General features: G+C 38.4%; 1 protein-coding gene across 1 annotated transcript in view; it reads right to left on the bottom strand.

Annotated features, from left to right (window-relative positions):
• Positions 1–18,384, bottom strand: part of DNAH8 (dynein axonemal heavy chain 8) — a 283,921-nt gene that overhangs the window by 136,076 nt on the left and 129,461 nt on the right. The window contains exons 43-53 of the mRNA XM_070586021.1: positions 18,200–18,372; positions 16,633–16,811; positions 10,851–11,038; positions 8,384–8,470; positions 8,183–8,290; positions 7,187–7,321; positions 5,548–5,709; positions 3,288–3,534; positions 2,919–3,160; positions 2,690–2,830; positions 1,112–1,349 (exon numbers count right to left, since the gene is read on the bottom strand). Of these exons, the coding sequence (XP_070442122.1) occupies positions 1,112–1,349; positions 2,690–2,830; positions 2,919–3,160; positions 3,288–3,534; positions 5,548–5,709; positions 7,187–7,321; positions 8,183–8,290; positions 8,384–8,470; positions 10,851–11,038; positions 16,633–16,811; positions 18,200–18,372 (1,900 nt within the window). The remainder of the gene's footprint in view (positions 1–1,111; positions 1,350–2,689; positions 2,831–2,918; positions 3,161–3,287; positions 3,535–5,547; positions 5,710–7,186; positions 7,322–8,182; positions 8,291–8,383; positions 8,471–10,850; positions 11,039–16,632; positions 16,812–18,199; positions 18,373–18,384) is intronic.

Raw genomic sequence — 18,384 nt, 5'->3', positions numbered from 1 at the left:
TACCTCACTCTCTTTATAAAGGTGCTTTAAAACACAAACTTTCACTTAATCCCCATTTTCAGCATGATTCTCATACTCTTCAAATGCGCCTGGTGTCCCCTAAGTCTACGCAACCCTGTGTTTTACAATCTTCAAACAATAATTCTTTGGCCAGTGTGAGGTAGGTACAGTTGTCTAGCAGCCTGGCTTTGGAAAGAGGACCTGGAGGTCTGTTTCTTAAACAGACTTACAAGCATCCCTCTGGTTTTCACCTCCACCTTCACCCCAGTTTCCGATGCCTGAACCCTTTGAAGGCTCTGTGGCGTACACTACATTGCTTCTCAACTCTTCCCTCTGCCGGTTTAGGGCTTCCCTTTGCCTAGTGTGCTAAATCAGTTGCCACTTACTTTTCTGCTCTCTTGCATTCAAAATGTCATCATTACTGTCTATTCTCCTGTTGTATTTACCCTTTTGATTTATGCATTAAAACAAAAAAAATACTTTTGCTGTTTTGGGGGTTTAGGAAGAATCAGGGGTAAATACAGTTTTTAGGAAGGATACTTTTTCTTCTCTGGAACTTAGAAAAAATGGGAGGTTGGCTCTGGATAAAGGCACCATGCTCACGGGCATTTCTTTTGGTGAGAGGTGAGCTGGGCCCTGCCACACACGGGAGGCTGGGGGCTGAGGTGACAGCACTGGACCTGGCTGAGTCTGCTACATGTAAGTAGGATACCATCTGCTTGGTTCATTCTCTACTTATTCTGACATTTCCCACAGGGAAGTTGTGAGACTGCTCTGTTATGCGCATTACCGTGCTTTGCATCATGAAACGTCTGTGTTCTCTACACTGCTACCTTTCCTCTTCAGGCATTACAAAGTAGGCGAGGCAAGAGGTATTGCTAGCTTATGTATGTCACTTAGGCCACTCTAAAAGGAGAAGTCAAGAGTCCCTATATCAGTTTCTGACGTAGCCAATATGGAAAATTCTACTATTCTTTGCATATATAGCCTTTAAAAATGGTATTAGCAATTATGTTATTCATAACTGGTTTAATATTTGTCCACAGAAGAGTTTACATTCTTCCCACTTAAAAAATGTCATTTCATTTCAAGTGTAAGTCACTGTGCTTACCATAATCTGTAACATAAAACTCATACATGGTTTGATTTGTGCCTTTAGGTATTTGCGGCAAATCTAACTTGCTTTCATGATTTCGTAAAAAGCCTTCAAGCTTGTCTCTGCTTTCCAATTCCAGAAGGGCTCCTAAACTCCACATTAGGCCAAACACAAATAATTTATGAAGATGTTCGACACATGAAATACCACCTTCTTCTTTGGAGGGAATCAAACCTTCCAGGAGATTGAGAGACTGAAAATATTTGAAACATAATAAAATAAATCTTTATATTTAAATTTTTTATACAAAAATTTTAAAATAATAATAAATGTAAATGAAGGAGGGAAAGAGAGAAGAAAAAAAATATATCCAGATACTGCTTGATCACTGTCCTAGAGCCAACAGCATTTAGAAGAAAGGCCATCTGTTTAGAAGGGCTGCAGGGTCTCGCAGTAAAGGATGCTAACCTGGGAATCTGGAGGTGTGGTTTCTACCCCCAGCTCACGCCACTAATCTCTCTGAGTCTCAGTTTCCTGATCTGAAAAGAAGAAGGCCTACACTAAGAAAGTTTCTGGTTCTAAGGTTTGGTTACTCCAAATTTTCTAGATCAAAGATTTTAGTTCTTTCTAACGATTTTGCAGGGCTCAGCAAACTGTGGTCCCAGGGGTCAGCCACCTGTTTGGCAAATAAAGTTTTAATGAAACACAGTAACATTCACATACGCATTGAGCCTGGCTGCTTTTACAATATAACAGCAGAGCTGCATGGTTGAGACAGAGAATTATGCAAAGCTGAAAATATTTACTATCTTTCCTTTAAAAAAATGTGTGCCAACCCCCATCAGAAAGAAATCCATCTAGGGTAAGACAACCTCAGTTTTTAAAAACAAAATTATTTCAAGATAAGATTTTTACTTATATAATGCAGTTTAAAGTAATCACTAAACAATTCATTGATTTGGGCCTTATGTATTATTCCTAACCTACCCACCCTCACTGATGGACAGCACTTACACTAAGAGAATCCAAACCCTAGAATGGATAATGAGAAATCACCTATTCACTAGAATCGGGAGAGCCTTTAAAAATCTATGATTACTTCTGTTTTTTCCAAAGACTAATAAGGAAAACTGAGTATAAGAAAAAAACTACCAACTACTCAGAGAATTGCTTAAAGTTTTCCCTATCTGATATTTATTAAACCTGCAAAGCCAAGATTGCCATCCAAGTTTTCCTGACGGCCACCAGCCCCTTTCTGTATGTTTCCGTAGAACTGCCAGCTTTATTTGTTCTGTCTACTCTCATTATTGAATGCACTTTCTGGGAAGGTGGCTAAGCTTAACGGTGGGAAAGACAGTTCATTTCTCTGCCCCTGACAACACCCCTCTGGGAAGTGAAAATAATAAAGAGACGGCAGTAAGAGCATTAATGAGATCTTTAATAGAAATCAAACTTCTCAGAGCTTTCATAGCCACATCATAAGAAGATTTCTGTGGACTGCACGAATTTTCTATTTCAGATGCCCCTAAGCTGCAACTAAGTTGAAACAAATACCTCAAGTGTAAGTAGTGAATGCACAAACAAAAATCTTACTTGCATAATGTAGTTGCACTCTAAGAGCTGCATTTTTGGATGGAGGTTTAGTTTCATAAATGTATATGCATCTTCAAATATTTTATCATACAGAGCTAGGAACACTGAACCCTCCTGTGTAGTACGCTTCTTCAGCCAAGCCTGCAGCAAAGAAACAGAATCTCTGTCTGTTAAGAAAGTGAACCATGGAAAGATGCTGAGCCTGCTTCTGCAGGTCTCTCATCCTCACCTGTAATATGGGCCTCCAGCTGAGGGCAGAGCTGCTGATGTAAACCATGCCCATCCTCGACACCGTGGCAGGAGAGGCGTTCTCGATATTGTGGACTTCAAACAAAAGCTTACAACTAGGGGCCATGGGGATGCGATCTCCATTAGCCAACGTGAGAGTTTTATTGTCGTCCAACACAGAATTTAAGTTCTCGATCCAAATGGCATCTACAGGGCCGTCTAAAATAAGGAAAATATTTTCACCTGCAAACAATTAAAACAGAAAATCACTTTTCACTTGCAAATAATTAAAGCAGAAAATTCAACAAATAATTGCGTTATTCATAAACTGGCAGGAATAAAATAATCCCAAAGGAGAGTTTATGTATACCTTTTTTAGCTTTTAACGTTTTTCTCCACAGTGTAGAAAAAATCCCATCTGTCCAGTCATTGGTAGCAGTGTCCAGTCTGCCAAACATCTGTGGCGCGGTAATAGCTTTTGGATTCATTCGCATTTCTCTGTGAGGCCTTCCGCACTCTGTTAATGCCTTCATCAGGATTGTTATAACGGTCGTCTTCCCGGAACCACTGGGTCCAAGAGTCATCAAGCCGTGACGTACCAGTGATGTCTCGTATAACTAGGCAATGAGACAATCAATTGAAAAACGTAACTGATGAGTCTTTTGCTGACATTCATAGAAGTAGGGTGCTGATATTTAGAAGGCTTTCAATAAGCACTTCATTAAAGTAACTAGCTCACTATTTAAAAGATGAGAAAATGTAAAAAGATGTTTTTTGTTTTACCTGATGTGGATAGCAGATTAGCACCACCTTATAAAAATGATATAAGTAATAAAGTAATGACGTTTTGGAACTTGAATTACATCTTGGAAATAATTAATTCAGGATTTAGTTTTTGCTTCTCAAACTACTATTCCTTGTGATTTGGGTTTGCTGATACACAACCAGCAATTTTTCCACTTTCTCTGCATGCAATGTGATGATATTGCCCCCTGGTGGTGGAAAGCAGCCACACAAACAATCATGGTGAAGATCCAAGCTACACACCTGCCTTGTGGTTCCCCAGAAGCACAATTTGAGATGAGGATTCCTGTGCAAGTGATTTATTCAGGGAATGCTCGCAGGAGAAAATGATAAGGGAGTGGGGGAAGTGGGACAGGAGAGGGGAGAAGCCAAGCAAGGCGTGACTGAGGACAAAATTCTGCAGAGGGCAGACTTAAGACTGGTCCTGAAGGGCACTCTGGAAAGTAAGTTACAGCTCAGTGTTTGTTCCACCTGGAGGCAGGGGAGCTTGACCTTCCTACTCCATCATCCGTCAGTCCTTAAGTAAGGAGAGATTGGTTTGGGGGGTGGGTGGGAAATAAACTCCCAGGCACGGCACTGCCTGCAATTCGGGGCTGCCAACCCAAGTGGCTTCCATCCTTCTGAAGGGAGTGGTGAACGTGTGTATGAGGGTCACATGGAAGCTGGGGAAGGGGCACAGAGAAATGGTGAAAGACACTCAAGGAGACATCCTAGAACGTGGACAGTGTCTACTGTAACATCCCATCTTTTGTTTCCTTAATAAATATAAGAGGTCAAAGGCCTTACAGCTGATCAGAGGTAGAATTTGAGTTATTCTCCTAAAATTTTAGATAGAAATTTATTACTACTGTAACCCATAGTTTAAAAGCAACAAAGCACTAGCCGTAACATTATTTTAAAGACTAATGTTATTGACATCTAAAAAGAACACAATATTCTAGTCCCCCACTCATTCAGATGGCTAGGATTTTAGTACTCAGTATACTATATGCATATATAAAAAATGATGTTTTACCAGAAATTAAAAAAAATTACATGGTTTCCAATACATGGATGATGAAAAATACTTAAACTTTTAAACTTTATTTCCTTGTAAGATTTGGATATGTCTCATATATTTGCACTTCTTATAATCTGGCAAGAACAGTAAGTTGAAAAAAGAATTGTTATTTTTCAAACGCAGTTTTTAACACTCTCCACAGTTTCAGTTCCTTCATTTTCCAAAAGCCCTGGAAAATACCCCCAAAGCATCAACCTCACAGAGATTTAATACTTTGTGTCTGCTACAGCTTCTCGACTCTGCTAATGAAGTGGTTGGGTGGTTGTCACAAGAATGAAATGTGATGGACAGAAAGACACTGAGAGACACAGGCAAAGGATTCAAGTCGTAGAGTAGGTGTGAACATGTTCACACACACAAAGCAGGAGCAAAGTAACACTGCCAGATTCCTAGGGCTCCATGCCCTGCGAAGGTGCCCAGCCATGGGTGAGACTGCCAGATCAGCACAAGAAGTCAGCTGGATCATTCCATCTCCCTGGATTTTCATAACCTACTATCCCCTGCTAACCATTCTTGAGTTTCTGGTTACCATCCAACCTTCTCACGGTATAAGTAACCTCAGTAAATTACTGTGAGGCAGGGTAAACCCATCCATCCCTCTAGGACCAACACATCCCCCTGAGGACTCTTCTTGAAATGATGTATTTTAACTCAGTTTCAACATTTACATCAAGTAAGACCAATATCATGAGTTCTTCTCCTCAAATGGAAATCTTGAACAATGCACACTTACTGTCATACTGATAATAGATTAAAATTTCTTTACCTGCACAAGTTTGAGATTCCAGGGTGGATGGTTAATCAAACCTTCTATCTGAACCTGGTTGGCTACTGCAGCTTGTAGTTCCACATAAGTATTACTATCCAGTTGTAATCCGGGAAACAGGTCATTGATTAAGCTGAGGAACAGGGGTTCATCTTCATCAACCTAAGATGGCATCGATTAAATTCACTTAGTCAACAAATATTTATCAACCAGCTAGGAAGCACATAGCTCTTATCATTTCATGCCCAGAGAATCATTTACTACTCTTCTAACCAGAATTGTACCCTCTAGTACTTTCTCCCTGAATACCACCACCAAATCCACATTACCAACATCATTGCACCCAAAGTTCCTTGGCATTCAATGTGTTTTATAATCTACCGCTCCAAGGTTTGATCTCATTACTTTATCATATGAATGCTTTTCTTCTCAGAGACAGATATACACATCAGTCTTAAAAACAAGCAATTAATAGTCCCAACCCCATAAGAATAGAATATTAATATTTTGTTTAAATAAGGAAAAAGTCCATAACCTTGCGTGACTGGCTCATCCAACACTGGCTCGAAAACCATCAGAGCAGAGTTCTGCCTTTCTTATAAACAGTAGGTTTGAGTAAAGTGACTCTAATCCTTATTTGCTATGTCTTGAATGCTAGATCACCCCATTTCCAACTGCTGACCCCTTCTGATTTCTCCTTACTCTCCAGGGCTCCCCTGATGCATTCTGGAATTCTTGTCTAGGAGTTTCAAGAATATTACGATCTAACGGAGGCAGTGAAGGACACTGAGCAGAGGACGTGGCATCAGAACGTCATGTAGATTTTTATTCCTGCTTCTCCACTGTGACTGTGGATGAGCTCTCTAAACTCTCTGAGTCTCTGTTCCCTCATAAGTAAAATGACAATGAGCACACAAGCCATCCATATCCCACAGGGTTGCTCTGAGACTCAAACAAGACAACACCCTGACAAGGCTTTGTAATAGTATGGAAATACAAAGATGTTAATTGTTCATTTTTCTAACTAGAGTATGAGCTTCCTAAGAAGCATTTCTTCCTCAACCTGGTACTCCCAGGGCATGGACACAATACACAGCATATAGAACCCTTGAATAAATACCACATGAACCTGTCCATCAGCTAGTTCAAAACAACCCGGCCATAAAGGTGACAAGCACGAAAGCCATGAAATAGCTATTATAATCTCCAAGGCAAACTTTCAACGTATTTTTGGAAAGTAGAAATGGTGCTGACATTTGGGGACACACATAGCTGAGACAAGCTAGTCAAATACAGAGAAAGCAAAAAGTTCTCATGATTCTCTGTGAATCCAGATTTTGATGCTTAGTATTTCTCTTACGTTATGGATAATGGTGAAGGATTGGACTAAAGTTTGGGGGCTGAAGGCTGTTTTACAGCACACAACTGATAAGGAGATGCATTTCTAGGCCATGGTGGTCAAATAAAGCCACGGAGTTTTTTTCCTTCTTCTAGAAGCACAGTGGTAGCTTCGCACACCTATTCTCCCTGCAATTATTAATCTCACGGCATAACGTGAGCCAACTCCCCTTTCTCAGCTGAATAGAAAGAAACCAGGTCAAAATCCTGAAAGAGGAGTGAGTTCAGAGAAAAAAGATACCAATTTAGAAAGGTTCATATCTCTTAGTCCTCTCATGACGGTGCTTAATTCACTATCTTCTGGTCTGGCTCTTTTTTGAGATCCAAGTGTCCTCAATACAGACAGAATATTTCTCAACCCAAAGTCATAATGAACCTAAAATGAGAAAAAAGATTATTTAGTTGAAAAACTCTAAATGCAGATATCCTGTATACATAGATATTCTGATACTTAGACTGCAGTTTTAGAGCGGCTGAGCTGCAAAGTTTTACTAGCTCAATTCTCCCGCCTTTCCTTTGACTGAAAAGTGACCCTTCCATTGGGAAGATGAAGCTGTACGATACAGCGTTCACACTTAAAGTATCTTTTGAGAATAAGACAGTCTGATACAGTCTGAGAGGCAAATAGATTTAAAATGCATAACTAACAAGTTATATACTATGTGATTCTATTTATATAACATTCTTGAAATAACAAAACTATAAAGATAGAGAAAAGATTAGTGGCTGCAAGGCGTTAGAGATTTGGGAGAGAGGTGGGGGTGGCTATAAAGGGGCAGCAGGAGGGAACCATATGGTGATAGACAGTTCTATATGTTGGTTGTGGTGACAGTTACATGAATCTACACATGGCACAACTGCACAGAACTACACACACACACACAAGTGCATATACAATCGATGACATCTCAGTAAACTCTGTGCATTGTACCAATGTCAGTTTTCTGGTTTTGTTATTGTGCTACAGTTATAAGATGTCAACATTGCAGGAAGCACAGTGAAGAATACACGGGACCTCCTCATATATTTCTTTGCAACTTCCTGTGGATCTGTAATCATTTCAGAATAAAAAGGTTTTAAAAATACATAACCAATAGGTCAAATTAATTATAAATATATTTTAGAAAAGAGGCAATGAGATTTTTTTTTAACTCACTGATTATCATTTATTAAGGCAAAACTACAAAGTAAAAAATCAAGTTCTATAGCTAGGGGAAAAATAGATATAAAAAGTTACCTGCTTAGTAAGCTGCTCTTCACAGAGTTTGTAAAGAACATAAAACTTTTGAGCCAAGATAACATTTTCAAGAAAACCGCAGCTTGCAAGTTTAACTCGCATAATGATCTGAAAATTAAGACAGTGAGATTTTTCAACCATTTTAGTGAAAAACAGGTAAAGAACATAAACAGTATTATGCTTTTAAATCCTGAGGCTTACCTGTCTATCAGGAACCATCATAGCAACAGTTCTAAATTGAATTTTTAGGTTTTCTGGTAGTTCCTGGCGCCCAGCATATCCAGGGTTCTAAAAGTTAAAAATATTTAATATTTAATTGTTGATATAATTTTAATTTCATGAATACAAATACATTTCAAACCCCTAGTTCAGATTCTAAGGTAGTACTGAAAAACATTAGATTCATAAAACATCCCTCTTTTCTCAGAAATGTGTATTGGACCATGTATATTTATTAACGTCACACCACTCCTTCTTACATATTTCCATTTTCATTTTACTAATAAAGTCACACATACACACACACCACTTTGTGTAGCAAAAATTAAGCATATGTGTATCTACTGGTTAAGAAAATAGCAAAGAAAATGAAAGAAAAGAAAAGAAAACTGAATAAATACTGGGATAGTTATGACCTAAAGTATGTTATCGAAAGAGAAAGAAAATTCAGCATTTCATATTGATCAGTTTACTTAGGTGATTTTTATTTTATCTCTTCAATTATTCTTTGCAGTCAGAATTATAGAACTCTTTGGCTGACAAAATACCATTAAAAAAAAACCATGGGGGTGAAGGGAAATAGGAATATGATGAGAAAAATATTGAAAAGGTCAAAAGTAGAGGTGGAAAGGAAGCCAAGGCATAGTAAGTAACAATAGGCTGAGGATACGTCAGAGCCAAAAGTCCAAAGGGAAAGTTACGGTTCAAAGACAAGGAAGGCAAAGAGGGGTCAGTTATTTTAGGAATGTGCATTAAGAAACCTTCAACCCCCACATATTTACTGGGCACTATCAATAGGCCAGATACCCTGTGAGGCGCTGGGAATACAGAGATCACTGGTTACCTCTCAACACTCCTTCTCTTCTGCTTAACCTAGCCACAGAACCCCAAGGCAAGCTGGGTGCATCACCACCCAGATTAAAAACTAAATTTCCCAGCCTGCCTTGCAGCTGGTGTGATTAAATTTTACACAGTGAGATACAAACGGACACATGGTAAAAAATATCCTTTTATATTTGTTTGAAGGGAGTTGATTCAATCAATTGACTGCAGCAAAACAGAGATGCTTCTGTAGCATCTTTGGTCATAAGGTGACCGTGAAGATGAAAAACGGTTCAGTAGAAACCTAGAAGGATCTTAAGGGAATAAATCCTTACGTATTAAGCCACTGTTTGGCATGTCTCAGTTATTCACAGCCTAATGCAATATCTAATTGATATTTCCAACATTCTTACTTCAGGGAGAATGTTAAACTCCTTTTATATTCTTCTAGACCATAGCATCACACTGAGTAAATTTCTTCACCCCATTTCCTCAGTTATAACTGACCACTACTGGATTATTATCATTTATCCCCAACTGCTTTACCGGATATTCGCTTATAATAAAGCTTATCAGAAACTTTCCCAATTTGCTTCCTATAATTTATCTTCGTCCACTGGAACTCTTAAAACTCAGAGTACTTTGTATTATCTTGAAATTTAGAGATTTAACTGTACAGAGAACATATAAAAACATTAAAACTGGTTTAACGTTAATTTCACTGCTCCAATTCATAGGAAATTCTATTTATTCATGCCTTCGGTTTTCTATCTTTACAACACTGTATCTCAAAGCTCTGCCCCCAATCACATGGTAACTGAATTTGTTACAGTTCTTTGGTATAGAACCTTGATGAATTATTTTGGAGATATTAAATCACTTCCATCATCCTTTATTAAGTGTCAGAGAAAACCCAAGAAAAAACCTAAAGATTAAGTAGTTAGGTTTTGATGTTACACAGATAGTAACGTCTTTCTCTAACTGGGTGTGTGACTTGAGCAAGTTTTTAAATCTCCCTGAGTCTTGGGCACCTCAGTTATAAAATACCCAGCATACAAAATACAGTACAGGGCTGCACTTCCCCACCCCCTTAAAGTTAGGCGTGGACATAGAAATTGCTTTAACCAATGACTTCTGACCTGTGTCACTTCTGGACAGAAACTCTAAGAACCAGAGCAAAATTCTTCATGTTGTCTTTTTCCTTTGCTACAGCAACCAGCAGTGATCAAGATAGTACCAGAGTAAGGATCATAGAAAGCCAACCCTGCCCTCTCCACCCACAACAGACATGTGGTGTGAGGGAGAAATAAATTTCTGTGGTTTTAAGCCACTAAGACTTGGGGATTGTTTGTTACTGCAGCTATCCTGTCTGATACAATACACATAACACTAAACCCGGCACCTTACACATAATAAGTGCTCAATAAACAGTAGCTATCATTATCATGAACATACCACCATTTTATCTTTTGTCTGGGATACTTTTACTACTCAAAAAAACATAATTCAATAAGTGAGAATAGCTCATGACCTCTGGACAGTCAGTCATTTACCCACTAATATATGCTTTCTTTTATTTAAGTCTGTAACAATTAAATCAAATTGCATTTAAAGCCTATGTTCTCACCATTGTCAAGAAGATTCCAAATTCTGGGTTTAAATCAACACAATCACCATCAGAAAAAATGAACTGTTTTTTTCTCTCTTTTCTTGCTGTCAAAACGATATAAATTTGTTGGGCTGCTACTGATAAGACAGGCAACTCAATTCTGTTAAACTCATCAAAACAACCCCAAGAACCTGACTGTGCAAGACCTGGTATGAAAAACAGAAAATGTGAAAAATTAATAGTTTACAAGATACCTTCCTGATAGCAATCATTTCTCCAAAGTGCTCCCAAACAATGATAAATTGAAACACCATTTATATACAGTCTGTTTGGCTGTTTATAAAGACATATTTAACTCCAGTGAGAAAGAGAGGTTTAATTATTTATACTTCATCACCAAAACAATGAAAATAGTATATTGCTAAAATGAAAGTGGAGACATGTCTTTACGCCCAGAGATGCTGAAGCTTGATAAAATTTCATTCAGTCTGGAAGCGCCACCTCCAGTGGGGATGAGGATGGAAGGAGCTGTAACATTTTGGGGAAACTGGCAAAATAAGGGATGCCCTGTCTGGCACAGATCACTCTGTTCCTTTTGTGTTGCAATGAGTTAAAAATATCAAGACGCTGGGTGAGACAGAGAATGGCCAGGGAGATTTTTATTTTTTCTTTATAAAATCCAGCACAGAGAGACACCTGGATATCATGAACATTGCTCCTGTCTAGTCTCTAAGGAGGAAAACTTTCATTATCTTCAGCTGCACAAAATGCTCTTCTTTCTTTTATTACTGCCCCCTGCCCCCACCCCCACCCGCCGCCTTCCACTTTTTCTTCTCTCTCCTTTGGGAATTTCCATTATACAGATGTTGGAACTTATATATCCATCCCTAAGACCCTTAAGTTTTTCTGCCAAACTTTCCATTTCCTTCTGCAAGGTATTCTCTTGGCTAGATATTCCAACTCAAGATAGATGTGGGGTTTTAAAAATTATTTTAATGAAGAGAGATTTTTTTAATTGACATTTTCAATTTCCTGTTATTCCAACTGCTATTTTCTTTCACAGCAGTCTGTTTTTCTTTAATTGGTTGTACATGATAAATTCCTGAATCTCTCTGAAGCTATTAATTTTATTTACTTTTGAGTTTTCCTCCGTGTCTCTATTAACCAGTTCAGTGGTCACTAGGTCTCTTTGCTGTTTTGGGTGCCTCCCTGACTTCTTCGAATATTTTATGAGACTTTGTTCTCTCTATATGTGTGTATCTCCTCATCTCAAATACAAATTCCTGTTTGCAGGATGCTTTCCTGCCTCTGGTGATTCCGGGGAAGGGGTGGGAGCGGCAGCAGAGCTTCTCCTCTGGGTTTGGGGCTTGCTGTCTGACCTGGTGTCTGAACCGGTGCACTCCTTGCCTCTCTGACTCAAGTTCTCATTTGGTGTCAGGACTCTCACTTCACAGAACCGTGTTACAGTTTGTACATGGAGGAAAAACACTGAGACAGCCAATTCCATCTCTTTTTCTCTGTCTTCTGCTATAATATTGGCATTCTGGGGATTACCTTGTACTCTGGTCTGCTTCTCTCAACCATCCCCCACCCTCAAGCCATGAGTGATCCACAGAAGAACCCTACTCTTTGATTAGAGAATGATTCTCGGGGTTCGAAAATATTTCAACAAGACAGGCAATTATAAAGAACAATATAATGAATACCCATGCACCCACCTATCAAATGTTAGCAATTTGCTTCAGATTTCATCGTAAGAATAAAGTATTAGAGCTACAGCTCAAGTCCAATGTGTCTCTCTTGGATGCACACTTCCTCCTTCTCCAGAGGTAACTTCTACCCTGAATTTGATGTCATTGGTTCCTACACCTGCTTTTAAACTACTGCTCTAATGCATGTGTTCACAAACACTATCTACTTTGCTTATTCAAAATGTAATTGTGTGTATCTATTTATATATCTACATCTATCTATAAAATACTGTACATACCCTCCTGAAAGTTGATTTATTTGTTCAATATTATTTTTCTTAATTTTATCCATGCTGATAACATAGATCTAATTCACTATTTTAAAATGCTCTGTGGTGCAGTATTCCATTGCATAAATATACCAGTTTAAAAATTCATTCTGCTCTCAATGGATATTTGAGTTGTTTGTAAAATTTGCTATAACAATGTATCCGTCTTGCTCATATCTTCTCGCAATACAATACGTGTGAGGAGTGGAAATGCCAGGTCAGAGAGCATGTGGGTCTCCACGTTCACCACCTGTCAGCAAGCTGCTCTCTGAAGCACCTCTAATAACTTACGCACACGTGAGGCATACTAAGAGTTACAATTTCTGCACCTCCTGACTAAGAGTGGTTTTGTCAGACTTTTCTATTTTCGCCAATTGGCAGGAGTGAGAACGGTATCCCCTTATCATTTTGCGTTTTTGAGTGATTTGAAGAAAATCTTTTTTAATGCTGGATATTAATCTTTTGTCAGCTATACATGTTAAAATATCTTCTCCCAGTCTGTAGCTTATGGCTATTTTTCCTCCTTCTTAAAGGAGAAACGCCACAACAGACTATGTAATTATATATACAAATATACAGGTATGAGATGTGCATATGGAATATATACATATGAGACCTAATTCCAACAGCCAGGTAATTAAAGGAAGGAGCTGGGTGTGCAATCTCATGTTATCTATTACAGGGCTGGTCTCACAGCCCATTTAGAGGAAGGGCCGGATGAGCGAACTCATGATATTTAATACAGGGAAGCCCCAGGGTACTTCTTTCCAACTACAGCCCCTTTCTGTCCTCCCAGAGAGAAGGACTCTCAATCTGAACCTTGTGTTTTTCTTTTCCTTTTTTACCACGTACACATATCTAAATAACATATATTTTTAGTTTTACCTATTTTGGAATTTTAAATAATCTTAATCATATTGTATATATTTTTGTGAGACTTACTTCTTTCACTGTAAATTATATTTGTGAGTCAGCTGTATGTCATGCGTCTTGTTGTAGTTACTTATTTTTACTGCTATATAGCAGTGTTATACAGAATTTCCTATTTTTTTAATTTCGTTTATATATAATATATATATGTTTACAATTTATATGTATTTACATATCCTGTCCACCACAGAGGACACTCGAGTTGTTTCCAGTTGTTTGCTGTTGCAGGTAATGCTGCCATGAACATTAACACAGAAGCCCAGGGCATAAGTGCAGTTTGTCTGAATATATACCAGGAGGTGGGATAGCTGAGAATAAACACGTATGCTATTTTTTCCAAAGAAGTTTTGCACGCCCACCAATAGCGGATGATTGTTTTTGTTGCTCTACACCTTGATGACGGTCAAAAATGCCAGGCAAACTTTTGTTAATCTGGCGTGTACAAAATGGAATTTCTTCAGAAGGGGGAGAGACAAAGGGAAGAGCTCACTCTGCCGTGTTGCTGTTGTCCTTCTTTCTGCAATTTCTTCATAATGGGCAATTCTCTGATTGCTGGTCATTTGCTTTCCTTCATTTGTGAAATGTCTGTTCAAGACTTTTCCTCGTTTTCCTATTGGGTTATCTTTTTCTCACTGATTCACAGGCATTGTTCATATATTTTGGACACTAATCCTTTTGTGGGTAATGTATGTTGCTAATGCCTTTTCCAAATTTCTGCATGGCTTTTCTCTGTCTTTTTGATATCCATTCATGAAAAGAATTTTAAAACTTAAGGTAGGCAATGTATCAATCTTTTCTTTACAGTTTGAGATTTTTGCATTAAAAATCCCTTTCTACTTTGAAAACAAAGATGTTTTCCTTTATTATCTTCTAAAAACCATATAGTTTTGCCTACCATATTTAGGCACTTAATCTCCAGAATTGATTTTTATATATGGTGTAGGCATCCAATTTTTACATATGTAGGGATCCAATTTCCCTTGTTAAATATTAATCTATTGTCCCACAACAATTTATTGTAAAGTCTCTCTCTTCGTCACTGATTTCCAATACCACCTCTGCCATCTGCCAAGTGTCCCTGCGCTAGTTCTGTTTTCTCCATTATATTCCACTGGTCTATGTATCAAGCCCGGCACCAATACCACACTCTAAAGTATGTTCTAAATGACATCTTTCTGAAATTTTCATCTTCGGTTTTTTTGTGGTTTATTGAAATGAAATTCATTTTGTATATTTCATATTCTAGTAAACTTGCCAAATTCTGTTTTCCTACAGATTAGTTGAATTTTCTTCCCATACGAATTTTCTTCATATCATTCGTAAATAACGAAGTTTTGCGTTTCTTTCTTTGCACTCTGCGCTGCTGTTGCTGCTCTGTTTGCTCCTTGCTGCATGGAGTAGGATGTGGAGCACAGTGCTGGACATAACAAGGATGGCAATCCTTCTCTTAGACGTTATCTTAAAGAGGATGCCTCAAGCTTTTAACAGGAGGATGTTTGCTGTGGATATCTTTTATCAAGTCAGCCATGTGGACGGATATCTGGGGAAGCATCTAAAGAATAGCAAGTGTAAGGGATCTAAGGAGAGAGGTGCTTCAAACGTTTGAGAAACATCAGAAAGGTCAATATGGCTGTAGTAGAGAGAGTGATTGGACAGTAGTAAAAGATGAGGTCAAAAGGTCAGGGCAATACAATGGGGATGGGGGGGGAAGGAGTGAGTGGGATTGTCCAAGACAATATAAACCATCGCAAGGATTTCAGCTTTTACTGAGCGAAGTCACTAGACAGCTTTCGGCAGAAGAGTGTAATGATCTGACTCATGTAGTAGGACTGCTGTGGTGCTGTTTTGACACTAGAAGGGAGGGGACAAGGGTAAACAGAGGAAGATCAATTAGGAGGCTTATTGGAATGGTACAGGTGAGAGAAGATGATTGGCTTGAACCAGGATGATAGCAGTGGGGCTAAGAGGTGGCAGATTTGGGATGTATTTTGAAGGTAGAGCTAATGGTGTTTGCTGACAGTTTGGATGTGAATATAACAGAAAGAAAGGAGTAAAGGATAAGTCAAAGATTTTTGTCGGAGCATCTGGAAGAATGGAGCAGCTACTTAGGGCGATGGGGAAGGCTGAGGAAGGAGTAGATACTGGGAGGGGAGATTAGGAGCTTGGTTTTAGATATAAGGAATTTGGACCTATTAGATATTTGTGATGTCAAGCAGTAGATATCAGTTGTATGTATGAATCTGGAGTTTCAAGAAGTCCAAGTAGAGATAGAAATTTGATCATATAAATAGTATTTAAAGTTCGAGTCTGCATGAGATCACCAAGAGAATGCACGTAGAGAGAAAAGAGAAGACCACCAAGGACTGAGTTCTAAGACCGAAGTGCTCTCTACTCTTTTTTTCTCTGTCCACCTGAAACCTATCTTTCAGGATTTTCTCAAAATTTCCCACCAGCTTATGGCCCCCCTTCTTGTTTTCCAGTGTTGCTATGCATCTTAAAAATCTTTCATTTCAGTGGATAACGCAGGAAGGGAAGTCACATGTGTCATCAGTTTGCTATCTTGATCTTAGCTCCTCCACCGCTGTTTCAGGCAATAACAAACTGACTCTATTTTCATAATCAAATACACATTCAACTCTTGGGTTATAATGCCTGCAATAGTATTGAACCATATGCAACTGATACTATGTAGCCATTTTTGACCCAGAAAAATAGCAATATCATAAACATCAACTTACACTAATTTTGGTTATGTGGAATAATATTACATTAGATTTGTATCAGAAAGTAACACTAAAGTGCAATAAAAACAAACTCATCAAAAATAATTTAACGGTGTTTGACACTTGCCTTTAAAAATCCTTCCTAGCCCTCGAAAATCCATTTGATCTGAGCAGTTAAACACGACCACATATTTTCCCAAACACCTTCCCATGTCTTTTGTCGTTTCTGTTTTGCCAGTGCCCGCGGGTCCTGCTGGAGCACCTCCCATGTTCATTCCCAAAGCCTGTGCTAAAGTGATATAGCATCTGCAAATGTGAACCAGATAAAGCGTTGTGAACATGGGATGACACCTGTTACAGTAAAGCACAAGCAAAAGTCCAGTGTGATTGGAATGGGCCTGTTTATTTTAGAGTTTAAGAAGCCACATAAAAGATACAGGCAACCAAACAAGGCTGGAGAACTTGATATTCATTAGAAGTCGTACAGTGATTGCAAAAATTTCTTGGGACAAACGTCTCAACTCCTCAACCCTGACTTAAAACCTTCAGGCCTTCCTTCCATTGTGGTCAGGATAAACCCTAAGTCAGAGGACCAAATAAGCTGTGGTGTGCTGGCAGAAGTTTAACCACCAAATCTCAAGGGAAAAAAATAAATCTCATTTTCATATTTGCTGATTTCAGTGGTACAAATACTTCCACCAAGGTGTACGACAAGCTACCAATGTGATATCACAAAATTGGGAAGATGTGCGTAGCTGGCTCTCACAGGCTGCTACAAGCCAACTCCAGAACACTATTGCAAATAAATCATTTTACCACGAAAGGTTTCACTCATTTAGATAAGTGTAAAGAATAATATAATGATTCTCCTCGTATCCCTGATCCAGCTTCAGTTATATTTGTTTCGGATCTAAGCAAAACTTAGCGAAGCTTTGGGAGACGTGCAGCTTTATACGTAAACATCAATGGAAGAGAAAACACGTTGACAAATTTATGCTGCAATGACAGTAGGCATATAAAGAGAGGTTGGATGAATCAGGAGGAGGTTGAAGACATAATTTGACTGTCATAATTTTACCTGGAGGCAGCCCTATTTAAAGTAATGGCAGAATTCATTGTTCTATGACCCAATTTAATGCAATTCTATAAACATTTATTGAGTGAGTTCTATGCACAGCACATGGAACTGAGTGTCGTGGGATACAAAAAGATGAAAAAGATCCAGTTCTTGTCTAGTGTCATATACTGGAAAGAACTGTGAGGGGATCTGCCATTGACTGATTATTCAGACCTGGTCAAGAAGCTTCACTTCCGGTATCAATTCCCACATTTGAAAAACAAGGAGACTAAATTAGACAATCTCCAAGGCCCCTTCCTTCTTTGCAATTCTAAAGACTTCCTTTATGGTTCTAGAGATATTTTGCCATCTTGCAACCTAAAATTCAAGACTAAATTACTCGTAGTCAACAGTCTAGCTTGTTTTTATTCTTTTATCTTTTGCTACTTCATAAAAATTTAATGTACAGGTAAGTTTAAGTAACAACTATGGTTATTTCATTGTTAGACTGACTTTGATGAGCTAGCATAGATCTAACACGACAACAATACGCTTTTTCATTTCAAATGCAATTTCAAAACAATTTTAAGCACATTATTTAATTACAAAATGGAACAACAAAAACTGAGTTTCCTACCTGTCTGTTAGTGGAGTGATAACAAGACGATCAGTGCAACCCAGAAATTCATTTTGGTAAATAAAATCAACATCTGTAATAGATACCACAGTTTGATCCAAGTCTTCCTTAAAATAAAATCTACTCTGTTTTAGCCACTCAAAATCAGTAGCTGATTTGATATGCATTTTTACCTAAAAACATGA

Source organism: Equus przewalskii, chromosome 19 (genome assembly GCF_037783145.1).
Source record: "Equus przewalskii isolate Varuska chromosome 19, EquPr2, whole genome shotgun sequence".
Classification (NCBI taxonomy): Eukaryota; Metazoa; Chordata; class Mammalia; order Perissodactyla; family Equidae; genus Equus; species Equus przewalskii.
This window is presented reverse-complemented; position numbering and strand designations above follow the sequence as displayed.